Below are 18575 nucleotides of genomic sequence, written 5' to 3'. Positions count from 1 at the left end.
GCAGTTCGGAACTAATTCCTACTTCTGCTTAAAAAGCATAGACCAGCCTGGAAGTTTGCACACAATGATCTCTACTGCTACACTGAGCTTCCTGCACAAATGATGAACATAAATTCTTCTGACCCCTACAAGTAACCATTAGACAAATTCAAGGATGAGGAAACTGTTCAGAACGTTCCCAGAAGATCAGGACAGAAAGTCTATTTGTGCTCCATTCTTCCTCTCCACCCTCCCGCCCTCCCCCCATGGCGTGGGAGCTCGCTGAAAATAATCCAGGAGCAAAAGACAAACGCGTCCAAACTATATATATAAAAATAATAATAATAATAATAATCATAATAATAATAGAGATACACCAGTAATACAGGCCTGCCTAAATTGTACCAGTTAAGAAAGGAACCCCCAACACGATTGATACGATTATAAACACCTTGTATGACATAATGGCCTGTACAACAGACCTATAAAATGATAATTAAAAAAGAAAGATATTTAGACCAAAAAGAAACAAGAAATCCCCTTCCTATGTTTGAGTTGATAACCCACCTTAACTTGTCATTGTGACTGCTGGAAATGATAAGTAGTCCTTTCACTTTTTTTGTGTTTTTTTGTTTTTTTGTTTTTTGTTTTTTTTACATTTTTGGTTAGAAAGTTCTCCGATCCATGAAGCGATCCTGAAAAGACAGTGTTTATTATAAAATTAGGCAAATGTCTGTCCCAGCTTTAAATCCTTCCTGTTTTGCTTTTGTTTTTTATATTTTTCCTTCTCTCCCTTGTCCCCAGCAACACGGTGAGAGGATGCCCATCACATTTTCAGTTTATAAACCCCGCTGGCAGCCAATCTCACCGCACAGTGAAACAGGCTGCTGGCAGCACAGCTCAGCCCGGCTCACTGTGCCTTGGAGGCAGTAGTGGTGGTGGACGTGGCCCCGCTCGCAGAGGCCACCGTGAGGAGAGAGTTCTGGATGGACTCGGCTGAGGTGGAGGTGGCATGAAGGCTGGCGACTGGTCCAGAGGCCCCTGCAGAGGCTGCAGCTGCAGAGACCAAGCTAACCGGGTTGCTGGTGAGCAGAGAAAGGTTCTGAGGGTTCAGGAACAGAGGGGCAGTTACGATGTTAGGAGTACCTCCAGCATTGGCAAACACCAAGTTTCCAGTTGCATCCAGTGATGTTATTGGAAGAGAGCCACCAGATGCAAGAGCTAAAAAAGGGAAAATTGAGCAGGGAGGAGACAACATTAGCAGTAAGCAATAATGCAAAATGTGCCTAAAAACAACCGGTCTCTACATTTTCCTTTCTCTGATACGTGTGCTCTCTACACCACTAACAACAGTCATCTCATCAAAAGTTGTTTTTTTAAAAAGTAACTCTTTATGAAGAGTGGACAAGACCTTGCAGATACTAAAATGCCTCTGTTGTCTGCTCCTAAACTAATTCCATCGTGCCTTTCTTTGGATCTTTAAGCGCAACACTGGTCTATGTTTCCTGCCACAGAAAACCTGTTCATTCAGGCAACCTGTACTGGAAAGGGTTGAGATGAGTGTTCACATGAAATGACAGCTATCACAAGATGAAGAAGGTCATGTAACCTTAAGTGTAACATTTCAAATGTTTACATGTAACCACCGTTACAACTTACTCTCACCAGTCTACAGGGTTCAGTCTGCTTTAGATTATGATCTCCTAAATTTACCTGTGACACTTTACGAAATGGTTCTTTCTTGTACCCTGGAAACAAGATTTGTTAAGCTAGTTTAGAGGATATTTGAATACATAGGTTAGCTAGCTCTTTAGCACTTGCACTATCTAGTTTTTACAGATGACAAACTATGAACTGAGAACAACTCTTACTAAAGTCAGTGGAAACTTCTGGCTGTGTGGCACTTCCAAAATAAATCTTTACTCCTCTGAATAAGGATTTATGGATTTGAAGTTCTACATAAGGACTTTAGGAGGTAGGTTGTTTGTTGTGGGTTCTTTTAAAATACATATGAGGACAACAATTCAGGATCAAGTCTTGCTCAGAACTGCCCTCCTAACAGACCTCAAAACAGCGCAACCCTGCTCAAGCTTATGCCAGAAGAGCTCCAAAAAGCAAATCTCTAACCTGCTGGAGATACATGCCAAGGGGAGAAGGATAACAAAATAAATTCCAGATCACATTCAATATCTTAAATGCCTCCTGTAAATCACTACAAGATCACACACAGTTCTAATCCTCTTTCTGAAGTTGCACCTGCTCTTATCTCTGTGATACATAAAATGTGTTTGTGCATTTAAATTTTGTAAAACTTTTACTCCTATAATACTTATGTTCAGTGCTGAGAAGTCAGTGTTCTTTTTTGGTAGAGAAAAACAAAGCATGTAAACTGAAGTTGTATGACAGAGATGCATTAAAAGGGACACTACTGACCTTGAATAGTTGCCAGTGTACTGTTGCTCATCAGGGCTGGGCTGAGAGCACCACCTAATGTCCCTGGATTGAGACTGAGTAAGGCACCTCTGCAGGAAGCAAGATTGTGGAAGAAGAAACAAAGACAAAGGGAAGGAATGTTACTTTTAAGAAAAGGTTGCCACTGTTCAGAAGTACACCATCATATTTAAAAAAAGAAAAGGGGAGGGGGGTGGGGAGGGAGGAAAGACCAGAGATTAAGGGCTAATTTTAGTTTATTTTAGTTTTTCCTTCATGATGCCTTGAGTAGACATTGCCTTTCAGCTGTGTGGTTAGCAACATGCCCGAAGTAGAGGCACTGTAAATACACGACTTGTACTGATTGTTGCTGTAAAATATTCTTGTAAAGTATTTTGGGGAAACTGCCGCTTGTTAGAGAGCTATCATCATCTCCCAAATTCAGATAAGAAAGATGTAAATCAAGAGGAACTGAAGAAACAAAGTGTCATCTCTCAGAGCAACATTTTTAAAACTAAAACTTCAACAATAGATCATCATGCATCTTTTACAGCTTCCTGCTCATGGTGGAGAAACGAATACAGAGGTGTGAAGTGGGTCTAGGCTAGCTTTCCATTTTACAATTAGTAGAACACATTCTATGATTCACTGGTAAGTTGCAGCTCTTAACTCAAGCTCTGCAGTGGGAAGGATGACTTATGAAATAACAACATTGCTGCAACACAGCTTTTTCATCTGTAAAATGAAAACAATATTTGTGTATATTGATGGGAATGGCCAATTACCATCTATAAGTAAACCTTCAGAATTTGAGATAAATGACACTAGAATCACCAAGTGAGCTACCAGAAAATAGTGATACATAAAAGCAATTTATCCCAAGAATTCTCCTTCCCTCTTCTGTCATCTCACCTAAAAGGGTGTGAAAAATTCATCCTTACCCAGCTGCAAACTGCGAGGATGCCATCAAGCCTGGGTTTAGTCCTGCTGCAGCAGCCATGGCAGCAAGACTTGCATTTGCAGGCAACTGTGCAGCTCCTTGTAACGCGGCTGCTGCCGCTGTTTGCAACCCTGATGCCGTTACCATCACCTGGCTGGTCCCAAGAGGGGAGGACAAGGGAGTGGAGGTTGTCTGTGTTGTGCTGGTCTCACTGGCACTGGATGCCTCTGAAGTGGAGGCTGAGGCAGAAGGGGAAGGACTCAGGGAGGGTGATGTCACTGCTGAAGAAGCTGGAGGTGCTGTTGAAATCACTGTTGCCGTGTTGTTGGAGGTGGTTTCTGTTGTGCCTAGAAGATTGATTCTGGTCAGATCAGTACAAAACACAGATATGACTGAACAGAAACCACTACCCACCTGAACTGAACTGCACATCCAACTGAAAGGGAGACAAACACACATTTCTGTAGGACCAAGAAGCACCAAGAGTCCAAACGAGAAGCTCAGACTACAATGAAATGACACTTCCCAACAGGAGGCTGAGGAGCTCTAGAAGCTAGCAATGGAATACAGCATATTTCATTTCAGCATCACCTGTGATTTTATCCCCAGAAAAGTCAACTGAATGGTCGCAAAGACTGAAGTTTCCTAGTGGAGTAACAGGGAACAATGACAAGAATGTCCTGGGATTGGTCAGTGACCAATACTGAATGACCTTCTGAAGAATTTAAAAGGGGAAAATGGTAGAGGTCAATGTGGGGACAAGAGAAATCAGCCCTCACCTGTGACTGACAGACTGGTTACAGCAGGACTGGTCAGAGGGAGCACAGGATTGACAGTCAGGGTTGTAGCTGCACTGCTAGTCACAAGGCTTGGTGTGGTTGCCACCTGGAGGTCAAAAAAGAATACAACTGCTCAACTGTTAAAAGACAAAAATGAGTTAGCTACTAGACTTGGATTTCTTTCTTCCCGTCCTCAGCTGAGGAAGTGATCAGGGAAAACACTGCATATAAACTAACTTTTTTGTAATTTCATTACTTTATCATTCAGTGGACCAACCATAGTACCTTCTCTAATTACCAGCAATATCTTTATTCTTAATCATTCGGTATTTGAAGGGATATATAGCCATTACATCCATACTGTCTCAGGACTGCAAGTTAGCCCTCCCTCTCTGCCTCCCCCCAAAGGCAGCACCTTGTTTTAATAGAGTCACTCTTATAGAGAGAGTTACAAAATGTATTATTTCTGCATGGTTTTCTTCTTGTTTAAACATCTTTTCAGCTCCAAATCTCTTTCTCTGATAAAATTATTTAAATGTCCCAGCATTACAAAAGGTATTTAGGGTAATGTGTTTACACGGATAAACAGAATAACAATTCACTTTTACTCAACCAAACTATAAGCTCTACTTTGTTAAGTTTCCTTGTGCCAGAGGAAGGATCTCTGAATTTTAAAACATTCAAATGACATCAGCTAATTTTACTTGTGGACAGCTTATTACAAGAAAGCTACAATAAACTGAAGACATTACAGATAAAAAACACCAAAGATTTAAGGCTGGAGGGACTAGCTTAAGAGGAAAAATGAAATATAAGGAGAGAAAGGACTTTTTATGGACAAGAAATGGTGTCCAACAGTAATATTTGAAGGCTGTTATACATCAATGAGAGAAATGAATCCTTTAGAATTGCCCAAGAGAACATAGCCAAGGATATAGGCTAAAACCTTCCTCCTTTCAGCTCTCTTACCTTAAGTTTATTATCAGAGAAATCTCTCTCGTGCTGCGTATCCTCTTATAGGAAGTCAAATGCTTCACGTGTTTTAAACAAGACTGGGGCAACTGGGACAGATGTAAAAGCTTTCTGCCCATCTCAAACAGTGTATGAAATAAAGAGCTAGATATATGGTACACTTCCCGCTAATGCAGCCCAGCCATCGTATCTGTCATCTGTCCACCGAACAGTTAAGGCCAAGGTCACAATCCATATTTCAGGGCAGTGAATGACCTAGAATTAATACAGCTAACCCCGTGGTTACAATGACTGACTTCAGCTAATGCAAAAGTAGGCTGCCATCAAAAGGAGCATTCCCCTCCAATCCTGCTTCAGAGCCCTAGCACTTGTGCAGCCAGGCTACAAGTCAGATTGGTTATCTAGCCATACTGAAAATTCATCATTGTTCTTCACGTGGTTAATTTGCAGTCAAACTAGTAAACTAAGTCCCATCATCCTATGGACACATAATCTCCAGAGCTGACACAAGGAATCAACAAAGCACATAGCCAGTGAAGGCTGGGGGCAGCAGGGCTGGAACATCCATTTGACTGGTAGCACAGTCTTAAGAGAAGCTTACAATGAGTGAAAACGCTTAGTGAAACATCACTGAAAAATGGAGACTGTGGTTAACACCTCAATTTCTTACATACGATGGCAGTTTATAATAAAAGGGAAATTTATGTAGGAAAGCTTTCTTAAGTTGCAGTCTGAGTAAACTTGCATGGTTACTAAAACACACTATCATAAATCTCACTATATTCTGCTTTGGTAGCAAGGCATGCAACCTTGCTTTCCAATTGGGAAAATAAATAAATAAATAAGTAAGTAAAGAGACTAAGTACATTTAACACATCCCTTCCCCTGAAACAAAAAGTTGCATGCACACATCCTGAGACAAGGATGAGGGGAAAGAATGATGCATCACCAAAATTAATGGTTTAATGAAGTACTGGAAGATATTAGCTACTACAGTGATGAGGGTGGAATAAATACTACAAAAGGACAGCTACAGGCTACATAAATTCCACCACATTCCTATTAGCATAGCTACTATGAAATCTAATAGCTACTGTTTCTATTTATGAGAACAGACCTCCATGGACATTGGTAGCAAAGGAGCTGAAGCAACCTTGATGCATGTGTTTTGTTACTCTTATTTTCATGAAGTTTGTGTTTACCTGAGGCAAATACAAGTGTGGGAAATTAATTACATGAGTATTAGCTAAACTGTTCCTTTGTTCCACGTCTTTTTTTATATAAATCATTCCTGACTAAAAGTGACAACAACAGTATCATTGGATTTGTGTGACTCAAGTCTCCAAATGATACGTTTTACTGCTGCTCATCTACTTATCAGAGCAGCCAAAATAAGAGGGGAGGGGTAGAGCTGTTAAGCATTTTTTTATTACTATTATTTTACAAAAAAAGTTTGGGCAAGAGAGAAAGTCCAGATATAAAATGGAGTTACTATCTGGAATATGTTCAAAGCAATAACCCCAACTGCAAATTTGCTAGTCAGAATATTTACTCACGAGCTGACTAAATAAAACACCCAAACTGAAGGCCCAACTAGTGCCTGATTTGTAAGCATTATCTCTCTTAGATAGTATGCAAGTAGGATATTTAAAATGCCAGTAAGATATAAATTTGTGAGAACAAGTCTGCTGTACAAAGAAGGTGTAGCATGTGCAACTTCCACAGTGAGCACAGTAGAACTATCTCTTCCAGTGACCTTTGTCAACACAGTTTCTTGATTCTTACCAGTGAGGTTGGGCAAGGGAAAATTGCTTTGATGGGCGAGCTGCTGGTTCCACCACTGCTGGGTGGGTTGATCCTTTTCTCCTTCTGGCGCCGGTTACAGAACCAAACGCGGATCACCTCCTTCTCCATGTTTAGCTGGTCAGCTATCATGGTGATCTCATCCGAGGTAGGCTTTTGGTTCTGAGAAAAGGAAATGGTACTTGAAAAGCTGTGAAACTACCTTCTGAAGTTTTACATTATAGCTGCTTCTTCACTAGGCAGAAATCTGGATGGGCCATTTATATCCAGAATCTGATCAGTGGTACAGTAGAGATAGACCATAATAGATACTTCTGCCCTCCATCTTCCTAGTTACAGGAACATTTCTACCAATAGTAAGCTGTGTTCCTCAGAGACAGGTGATGAAGACTAAGCTCACATGCTTCTTTGTGAGAGAAGGGATCTGACTTGTGAGTTAATCCTTCAAGGAATTCTAGACCTTGATAAGGAAATCTTTCTTTCAGCATCTCTCGAAAAGGAATAGGAGAGATTAACTATAGCAATAACCAAATGAACCCCAAGTTGTCTAGACCTATAATGAAAGACAGGTAGATTGAATGGGCTACTTACAGAGGCTGTCTGCCCATACAGCTGCACAAAATGCCTAACAAGAGTAACATAAGGCCAGCTAAAAAACTCACATTATGTATGTTTTGACTGTCACCCCATTTATCCATCCTCAGAAAGGATAATCTTTTTTTCTTGTTTTAGATGTGCAGAATTATCAAGCTTAGATCTATGGCTCAGTATCTTGGAATGTGAAATCACAAAGTCAGTGAACTGCAAGAACCAATGAGTTTTTTTGCGGGGTTTTGTGTTCTAATTTTTTTTTTAAGTGAAGTAGACGTTGATGCGTGCTTCTTGGCACAGCCTTTGTATTCACCTTGTTTAATACAAGCACTTTCCTAAATAGCACAGTAATGGGTTCACTCTAACAGATATGATAGTTAAGCAAAGTTTCTTCATTTCTTTATAGGCTGAGCAGAGCAACAGGATCACTGACCTCCAGGAAACTCTTCTCTAAGGCCACACGTATGTTGGTCTCTATGCTGGTGCGTTTCTTCCTCCTACGGTTCAAGCCTTCAATCCCCAGCCCTGGAGAGTTCAGGGCACTTGGGCTGGAGAGAGTTGAATCAGATGAGAGGTTTTCTGAAAAAAGAAAGTAACGTAAATCAGGAGATTTTATTTGAATGCAGTGCAGTCTAACGCAAGTATTCTTCACCTGTGCAAGGTATATTAAAACCCAATCTGTATCTATTCCAGATACATAGAGATTTCTGAAGATCACATGCATTAATCGTTGTACTTGTAAATTACAACATATACTTGAAACTTAAAAGCTACAAGTAAGCCCAGAGGGCGCGCTCTGCTCCTGTATGCTACCACAGTATCCCTTTTATAAGACCTATACAAAGTTTGTCTCCCTTATCTCATTCCACCCCACACTCATTCACTGCAAGTCACAGTTTAAAGAAAAAAAGCAGTAACTGATATCCATGAGCCACAGCTGTAAGTCACAGGCAATTTTGAAAAAATCTGAACAGCCTGAAATTTCTTTTACCCACTCTGCAATACACTAGAGGAAGAAGAATTTCATAGCCAGCTTCACAGCGTTCAACCTCTTCTCTCTGGAGATCTTAGCAGATACTCAGTGCTATGCAGTTCTACTGAACAGCCTACACAGCCAGCAGCTCCCCCTCCTTAGCTTCACTAGGTCTCTAGCTGTCAACCCCTAATCCTGTCTTTTTGGCTCCACAGAAGAGCAAAGAGAGAACACACTTGACCCCACTTTGTAGCAGAAAGTGCAAAATAACCAACAAGCAGATTCCAGCAGGGAATTTAAACTTAATGATTAATTATGGCTGGAGATCCCTTACTGCACCGGAGTTTGTGGGTGATAAGCAGGTGTCAAAATTCACAATGCCTAAGATCATTCTGGTAGGCTCAAGTGGGCAAGTACATTCAGTTCATTATTTTAGATTTTTTTTTTTTTTTTTCAGTAATGGCACCCATAAATGTGCTGAAACCACTCTCCATCCTGAAAACCCCACAGAACAAACTGAGTTCTGTAACAATAAATTCTCCAGCACTCCAACATAACGTAATGGAAGGGATCATTGGTATGCTTCTCCTGCCTGCTTTTACCTAAAAGTAGCCTTTAAAGTAATCTGAATCTTTTTTCCAAAGATTTTCATGAAACTGAATCAGAGCCGAAGACAATGGTTCCCAACTTCCAGGCTGTGAAGGACCCTGACACTGGTTACCATCCTTAACTTTACAGATCCAAGTATTTCTTCAGGCTAGCAGGAAAAGCAAACTATGACATTCCTTGCAGCACCGGACTCATACAGTGTTGCTGGAAGGTTTGGGGACCCCTGGCCTGTGGACTAGAGCATTCAGTGCAAAGATCTTTATGTTTTCTGTCACAGATCTAGATTACCTAAAGCTAACCGCTGTCACCACAACAGAATGACACTTCCTTGTTTCAATGCAGGACAAATTTTCAACACTGCATCCAATTACTTTCAAAATTTGAGAGAATACTGTAGGCGCCAGCATAAAGCTCTCTTCATTTTGGTAAAAATAGGAAAGCACATACCGTCCCTGCCATCTGTTTAGCAGATCCATCAGTTTTATACTATGTACAGTTGTATACGTGGAAGAAAAAACTGGCTGACAGCACTCTTAAACACTTTCTATCCTAACACCTAGCACCACCATCCAAGCTCCTTTTGCTGGTGGAAAAAAAAAAGGCAAACAAAAAAAGAACAACGTTGGCATCATGAATAACTTATATCCCAGGAAAAAATAGTTCTGGAAGGAAAAAGCAAAACCTAACCCACAAAAACCTCTTCCTATGGGGAGAAAGAGAGTGTTTATGTGGACCCTTGGAGAGAGATGAAAAGAACGCACATAGGGGCGCGGGAGGAGATGAATGCAATAAGCTCTGCCTACTGAAACAACAAACCATGCAACCCTCTCTCTACTACACATCTGAAAAAGAAAGCTAAAAGAGGATTAGAAGTTATATGCATTAACATACATGAAAGAGGAAAACCATGAAACACATTATACCTCACCCCATGCAATTATTCAGCTGGCTGCAGAATACAATTCTGAAAGTTCATATTGGAACAATTTCGGATGCGTACAGGCACATGAAAAGGGAAGTATGGACCCTTTTCCTACACCCTTATTTGTCCCACGGACAGTTACAAAACTTGGTGGCTTCATAAAACCACAAGGGCACAAATGAAGCAGTTTTTCAGGGTTTTTCAGAATCCTACTGATTTGATAGGCTGGTGAAGAAATACACAGACTCATTCACCTGCATCATTGAGCCACTTTTCCAGAAGTGGCTTTAGCTTGCACATGTTCTTAAAGCTGAGGTTCAAGGCTTCAAAGCGAGAGATGGTAGTTTGGCTGAAGTCATTTCCATAGAGTTTGCCCATAGCGAGCCCAACATCACCCTGGACAAAGAAAGAGAAAAAAGGGATTCACTAACATAGGCACTTCCAAAGCAAGGAATCCTGTCACATTCTTGTGCTCTCCTAGTGACTCCACTGCTGCGTGGGATTTCAGTTTCACAGAAACTTGCTCAGCGCTACCAAGATTCATGCTAAAGCAAATAATCACAAAGAAATGTCAAACTTCAGTCAGTTTAACCATGTAACTCTTTCCAGGAAATCCCTCATGCTTTGTCTTCTTAGCATTATCACTGAGCAGAACATTCCACTGAATATTAACTTGTAATTTTTTTCTTAGTTCTTTAAAATAAGTAAAGGCCAAGCTCTCTCTAGGAGCAGATTTAAGAATCTGCATATCTCACATCGAAGAAGAAAAGATCAAATAAGCAGAAATGCAGTGAATTCATGTTCTCAAATTAGTAGAAAACACTCTTGAAAAGATGTCTGCAAACATATATCCCATTTAAATAGATGCAAAAATATTCTTATCTGAATTTTTGATATCTTCTGAGGTTCAAACCAAACTTCTCCCCATAGATACACATTCCAAAGCGGACAAGAAGTTGAACCATTTCAAATAATGCTTAACTGTAGTCTTCACTACCATTACCTATCTGCCAAAAAGCTATCCAGGAGATCCAATCTCCTGGATCCAGGAGATCCAGACAGATGATCATCTTTTTACATCTGTTATTGCTTTTCAAAACACAGTTTTAGCTAGCTATCAGACATTCTGCTTATCCTAATATATATATATGTATATATACATCTATGTAGTTTACACTTGGAAAGTCTTGTTTAAAAAAAAAAAAAAAAATCAATCCATTCTTGATTGTGGCCACTAGAAACACCATAATGTTTTCTTGTTTTGTTTTAGAGCTGGAAGGACCTGCTCTTTGAAAAAATGTAATTATTTTTTAAGTATGCTATTTGGTCTAAAGTATAATTTAGTTTTTTATTTTTTAACACAAAAAAGTACGAAAAGTCTAGAAGAAGAGACTGAAAAGCTTGAGCATAGTTAGTGGAGTTTAATTGCAAGTGGGTTAGTTGGATTGTGCGTTAAGCTCGCTTTCCTTCCTTTTAGGTCAGATCCACAACCACAGCTTGATACAAGTATACTAATAGCATGCAGAGTGGCCACATACAAGCGAGGAAGAAAACAACCTTTGGTAAGCTTAGTAAATTGTGCAGGTTGCGTAAAGAAAACAATTTCCTTCCTAGAAGAGGACCAGAAGAATTGGTTTGTACACCCTTCAATCAGTGGAAACATGTGGGAACTCACATTTATACCTCTACCATATGCCAGGATTCCATGCATTTTAAAACTCATAAATCATTCGAAGAGAAGTAACATGGATGATCTACTGGGTTTATGAAGAAGAAAACCTGGCTATGTAAACCATTTTAGAGATAAACTGATTTATGTCTTGGCAGGAAAGAGTTATGAAATTTGCTCCAGTCCCCCACCTAAATTTAATTCTGGTATTTATGTTGTTCTTACTAACATTTGCCATCTGATTTAAAATGAATAGTTAACCATTTCTTTGTCAATAGTTTTCAATGCCAAAAGGTGGCAGCATTTCAGCTGTAGGCAAAGGAATTTACATACTGGGATGAGAATTTTATATATTGGGATGGGCCACTGAAAGGATGGATGGAACAGAGGATAAAGGTACTGTATACACAACTGATCTACTCTGTAGGTCGAATGAAGCTCCGGTACTGAACAGAAACTGATTATAAGGTACATCATTGTTGTGTGTACTGGTCTGTTAAGAAGCTCAGACGGACTAGCAGAGGGAATACCTTTTACAGAATAAAAATAACATTGTCTAAAATGTTCACTCAGATAGCTTGAATCTGTACCGACCAATTAGTCACATGCCTGCAATAATGCTAAGATGCAGTATGCTCATTGTGTCTCTCTATGTCAAACACGGAGATATTTTTAAGGAAAACAATTAAACAAAAGGATTTAAATCCATCACCCAATTTTCAGGGCGGGAGAAGAGACAGAACTGCTGAAATTCAAAACCTGTTATATTGTTCACAAGACAGAATGTAGTAAGTGATTAGTTTGCAATGCAAACTAAATCTTACAATTATTTTTGAAAGGCAGGGGTGGCATGAGTCTGAAAAAGCTTACAGTACCACTGGAAATAAATTTCTTTTATCCTCTGAAAGGCAGTCTATTTATCCAACTATAGGAAGCCAAAGTAATAGGGGTCTCTAATTATCATCCAATTATGCAATTAGGTAGAAGTTATTAGAACTGCCTAATTATACACATACAAACTCAGAGTAGGATAGGAATGATCAAATACAATTTTATCACTTTCTCAAGATTCCCCTTTTTTAAGCTCAAAAGCAAATACTGAAATGTAAGCCTGAACACTTGTGTTCATTTTTCCTCACCATGAAAATTCACAACAGCGTCAACAAAGAAGGGTTAACCCATAACTTAAGAAGTCTAGTTGAGCCTTTATAATCATCTCACAGCAGGGCAGACTAAACATAATAACTAAAGATCTACATGAACCTCCTCAGTCAGGCTATAGGGAAGCTATTGTATTTTACTCTATTCTGTTCTGCTCTATTCTAGCTTTTGTGTGTGTCCATCACTTGTATTTCTGTGCCTCCCTCTAGTGGAAAGAAGGGAGGGAAGGAGGCACACATGCCAGCAAAATGCACTTCATTTTACTAAGAACATTCTGTTCTTGAGTTATAATTAAGATGCTGCCAGGAACTTTCATTATGAACCCTGATTTTTCAAACATTTAGGACTTTGCCAGAAAAATAAATCTGACTTCAGCACATACTTTCAGCGAGAGTAGATTTACTTATTCCAGGGGGGAAACAAATCACGTATGTTGGACTGACTGCTCTGAGCTCAGACTTTTAAATACCTACTTTGATTTTTGCATGCTATTTCTTCTAGCAAAACATGCCTATACTTACCACAGACTCCTGCCAAAATTAATTGTTTACCTGGACAGATATTTTAATTTTGCGGGGAAAAAAATTCATTTAGATATTAATAAGAAAGGACTCTTGGATCCAAGCAGCATTTCCCTTCAACAGAATAACGGAACACATAAATGCACTTTGTACTTTTAATTGTACTCCTCATTCAACCATTTTCACTATGTTCAAGATCATTTTTCTTCTGCTCTATGGGTATTTCTGAGCTTTTAAGTAAACCAAAACAAACCACAACTCCAGTTCACTTCTGTAAGGAGAGAACTTCAAAGGTGACAGTCCTTTCACGTTTTGTTTAGGAACCTTAGCAAAAGCATTAAATACAGAAATCATTGACGTTTAATAGGAAAATATGCTTAAGAGATAAAAACTCTTTGACATCCAAAGCAACTCCACAGTTATGATACACTTTTTAAACACACAGAGTAGTTAATTGTGCTGTATGATTTTTGGAACTTTGTACTTCTGAAGGCAGCTTTAAAGTGCTTTGTCCCATTCCTTTTACATCCTATAGAATGAATAGTGCACATGCAATGACATCTGGAGCTGGCAAATGCACATACCTGCTGGGAAAATGGCTATGCTTTAAAGCCAACAGGGAAGTAAGATGGACGTATGGCTTTTTCTGTTATTTCTTAGAAATCCCCTACATAAAGGCCAGAGCATAACCCTATTTAAGAAGGTTCTCCTAGGAAAAGGTGGAATTGTAGTCTCCCTCCAGACTTGAAAGATGAGACCTCAGATTCCACACTGGCAGGCACTAAGGTACGCAGTCTCACCTGAGTGAATCCAAGTTTGATCCGTCTTTGTTTGAAAGTCTTGGCAAACTGCTCAAGCTCCTCAAGGTCACTGGGCTCCTCCAAGCTGGGAGTGTCGATTCGCTTTGGTGTTGACTGGCTCTGTGGAAGTGGCTGAATGGGGGTCGCTGCTATTGTGCGTGTTGGGGTTGCTGGCTATTAAGATAGCAAGGAAAAGATGAAAATCAGACTTAAAACAATAATCAGCAAAAATTTAATTCCAAAAAGGTATGTGAGGTTTCTGTGAGAAAGATCAATGAATTTGACATTTCCAGCAATCTGAAAGTTCCTCCAATTTATTTACATTCCTCTCAAGAACGAGCAATCACAATCCAGAAAACTGTATTAGTATGACAGCCTTTTAAAGGCTCTGTCAGAACCAATTAAAGAAAAGTAAGAGATGTTCAATGCAGCAGATAACCAACAACTTTTGCTTGCTACAGAAGCTGCTCAAAGAAAGGCTGAACACTCTTACTTGATATAGTTCTATCATTTATAGACAGCTTGGCATTCATCCCCTTTTAATCATTTTAAAATTGAATTTACTGCTTGTGTGAGGTGGCAGATTGTCATCAGCCCAAAAGATTCAAGTCTCTTATTTAATCTTGGAACAGTGAGCACATACAGGTGCAGCAAACATGGCAAGTTTCCTCTAATGCCATCTCTTGTGATTGACTCAACTCTTCCTGTAAGAAAAAACTAGATCTACCTCTAACCCTTCTGATGATACTTGCAACACTAAGAATGAATGTACTGGTGATATGAGAAATTAAGCAAAGGCAACCTGCAGAAAATAATTCCTTTTGGAAAAGGCTAATTTTCCAGGAAGTCCACACAAGGTTCACTGTTCCTGAACATTGGCATACTAGAGCATTTTGCTATGCAGCAATAATAAGAAACTGAAAAAACCTGAGTATCATGGAAAATATTCACAGGTGAACAAAATATATTAAGATCTGGTATTGCACAGTTCAGGCTTTAGGTGCAACAGGAACATTGGAAACATGTATTGAGTGCATAACTCTACCTTCTTACATGCCATAGATGAACTGAGATGCAGAGACAAATCGTTTACTCTAGTTAAATTCTATTCAGTTCAGTTGAGGCTCTTAAGTAAAGGTGACTTCATGCTTTTATGTCCTATGCCCAGTTCTGAAACTACGGACTCCTTCAGGGCAAATAAGAACAGCCTCAAGTTTATGCAACACTACAGTACTATGCAAAGTCTATGCAAAGGTCCAGAAACAGCTGTTCTAAAAGAAATGGCCTACATACAGCTGAGTCTTTACGTAGCTCCTTATGTTTTTTTTTCTCCTGGGTTAGTGCAGTATTTTGCAGTGCACAGCAGATGGTAGAGGGAGGTCAGGATCTATAATTCCATTACTTGAGAAATAATGTGATCATATATGCTCTTTCTAGGATTGCAGATATATGTGTCACACTATAAAGGTTTTTAATATTTTTTAATTTACATTAAACATAGTGGGTAATTACTGCAATGTGTCTACTGACTTCACCCCCTTTATATGATTTATTTTCTCTTTGTAGTTTTGATACTTCTTTTTAATCTAAGTGTAATCTTTAGTAGGGAGTCATGCTGCTAACTGAGGTATGAACTAGAGAGGTGAGACAAATTCCATTTTCCACATGGTGCATGAAAAATACTATAGGTGGTATAATAGAAAATGTAGTTTTCTAAGACTGATAGACTCAGGCATCTTATTACAGACTAAAAAATTCCTGTATGTAACCAAGTTGGCAGGAAGCTAACGTATGATATTACATGGTATTTGAGAAACAGCATGCAGTCATGTAACTAAACCACACAGTAAAACCTAGAGTAAAGCAAAACTAAATTTGCAGGCACGTGCAACCTTAAAATTGCTTTTCTTACAGTCTGAAAGCTTAATCATAGAGCTTTAATATTTTAACATATATCTAACAGAATATTTTAATGCATTTCTAACAATGTCTTCACTTTCACAGAAGGTAACTAATAAGACTGGCAATGACTTAGCAATAATAGCAAAACAACTAGGCTACAATAAAGGTAGATTACCACTGCAATCTTTAGAAAGAAAGATACTTGTCAGTAATCCTCTTTTTGAGCTTTTTAGGTAGCCCACACCTTGCTCCTCTGAATTTCACAAATTTGTAGATTGTCCAAGAAAGCCTTACAAGAAATCAAATTATGCTCTAGTACCATTAACTCAAGATATGAATCATGGAAATTTTCAGCTAAAAATAAAAATTTAGAACGTTAAATGCATGAAAAGAGGCACACTAGGGTGGAGACTATAAAACAGAAGTTACTGATGCTCCATCTCTATCTAGAAAGACAAACTCATTATTACAGCTGCAATATCTACTCCGGTAACTAATACAAAGGGTCCATTCACTTGCAATAGTTTAAATCCCCTCAAAGCAGCTCATGAACTGTAGAAATAAGCCTGACCTGCGAGGCAAGGGTGATGCTTGGCTGAGACTGCAGGAGGTTGGCTTGGCTTTGCTGAGGTAGTTGCGTTAAGAGATTCTGCGCTTGCAGGAGACCTGGAGAGAGAAAAGGGTGGGTTTGGTTTGTCATTTAAAAAGACCAAAACTTGAAATGAGGTGAAACAAGGCTCATGCCAAATAATGAAAGTTACAAAAAATTTGAGATGCAAGCCTTCATTTCATCCCTGCATAGATATCTTCAGACTTCGGACTTTTCAGTCCAAAATCTCCTTGCATTTTCCTGAAGCATATGTGGTGACAGAAGGGTAAAAGAGAGAAGTCTGTACTAGTCTCCTCTACAGAAGAAGTTTGTAATGATCTAGGTTATCCTGGTTCTGTGTGCAGGAATCATTTATTGCCCCTTTCAGCTTGCAGATTTTGGGTAAACCTCTTCCTGTAACCAACAGCTGACCAAGAATTAGGGAGCCATATAAAAATAAACAACTGAACACTAATCAGATCAAATCCAACAACTGAATACTAATCGATACCTCTCCGTATCACCCCATGCCAGCTGCCTAACAAGAAGGCAACTTTCTCTGGCAAATGTAAGCAGATGACACCAGAAGACAAAAAAATCTCGGATAACCTCCTCCTGGCTGAAATAAAGAAGGAATCTTTTGCAAAAGTTATCAGAACTTAAAGCTTAGGTAAGATACTGAACGCTGCTTAAATTGCACAGGTAGAATAAACATTACACTGAATATATGAAAAACCCTGCTATTATGAAAAGGTGACAACATTAAAGAACAGTTGGGACCGATGCAACCAATATACACAATATACTGTCATTCTAAAAATAAATTCTCTTACAGTGCACTATTTGTATGATTTATTAAATCTCTCAGAAAATTGAGATATATGCATCTATATATTTCAACTAGAAGCTATCTGATTTTTTTTTTGCATTTCTAATACTAAAATTTATATATTTTTAAGGGATAAGAATCTTGACAAAAATATACCTACAGTTAGCCGACTCCCTCAATTTTACTGTGAAAAATATTACTGTTATTCTTTAGGTAACTCCTGGCTATGACTATCAATTTCCCCTATAATAATTTAAGAACCTGACTAATGAAACCTACACTTAATAGGCATCTTCAATACACTAAGTTCCTAAAACCAGGTGGGAATGATGGCACAACAACAACAGATGGACACTGTGGCCGCTCAAGAGGACAGAACACCAAGTAAGTACCACTTAAATTCTGTAATTTGAGTTCGACATGGTCTGTTCTGGCTCATCAGCTAGCTGATCAATCAGAGCACACCACTAGCTCTTAGCAGAATACAGGTAGGGGACACAGGAATTTAGGACTTGATAAATACTGAGTGAGAAACTGGATGTTTTATGAGAGGTTAAGGCCATAGGAGACATGAAAAGAGGGACTACCATGGGTAGGAAGCAGAAAATGTATCCTCAATGAGGGATACACAACTACAGAAGAATTGTCTTCTGACAGTGATATTACTGTGGGTTTTTTTTTTTACGAAGCGTTGAATATGTATTTTAAATAGAATGTGTTGCTATCAAAATGCTCAAGACCTACAGAATAAAGCCAGCTGCTTATGCAACATAATAGCACAGCATAGACAACTATGTAAATTTGCTTTGCACCACATAATCAACATGTTCCAGCTGTGTTTTTGAAAAGCCACAGCAAGGGAACGTATCAGCTTAAGGAACTTCCAAGACAGCTAACTACTACAGTTACACAGTGCTTTTTACAAGGCAAATATTTGTTCACTTGAAAGATGATTTCAGCTGCCCAAATCTAAATATTAATTAGTGAGCAGTCACCTCTAAGTGAAGAGGTTTTGGCCTTCATTTAGTGACAGTGAATTTTAACTGACAACTTGAAATAGAAAGGGGCAAGCCACCACACTGACACTGTAGAGTGGCTGACCAACA

At 39.1% G+C, this 18575-nt stretch overlaps 1 protein-coding gene across 3 annotated transcripts in view; it reads right to left on the bottom strand.

Annotated features, from left to right (window-relative positions):
- Positions 1 to 299: 299 nt before the first annotated feature.
- Positions 300 to 18575, bottom strand: part of POU2F1 (POU class 2 homeobox 1) — an 83710-nt gene continuing 65434 nt past the window's right edge. For all 3 annotated transcript variants that reach the window (XM_050915702.1, XM_050915693.1, XM_050915710.1), the window contains 9 exons: positions 16623 to 16717; positions 14150 to 14323; positions 10253 to 10394; positions 7928 to 8073; positions 6886 to 7065; positions 4129 to 4234; positions 3351 to 3696; positions 2413 to 2501; positions 300 to 1200 (listed from right to left, as the gene is read on the bottom strand). In XM_050915702.1, coding sequence (XP_050771659.1) covers positions 890 to 1200; positions 2413 to 2501; positions 3351 to 3696; positions 4129 to 4234; positions 6886 to 7065; positions 7928 to 8073; positions 10253 to 10394; positions 14150 to 14323; positions 16623 to 16717 — 1589 coding nt within the window. In that variant the 3' untranslated portion in view covers positions 300 to 889. The remainder of the gene's footprint in view (positions 1201 to 2412; positions 2502 to 3350; positions 3697 to 4128; positions 4235 to 6885; positions 7066 to 7927; positions 8074 to 10252; positions 10395 to 14149; positions 14324 to 16622; positions 16718 to 18575) is intronic.

Source organism: Gymnogyps californianus, chromosome 1 (assembly GCF_018139145.2).
Source record: "Gymnogyps californianus isolate 813 chromosome 1, ASM1813914v2, whole genome shotgun sequence".
Classification (NCBI taxonomy): Eukaryota; Metazoa; Chordata; class Aves; order Accipitriformes; family Cathartidae; genus Gymnogyps; species Gymnogyps californianus.
Note: the sequence above shows the minus strand (reverse complement) of the source record. Positions and strands in the feature narration are given on the sequence as shown.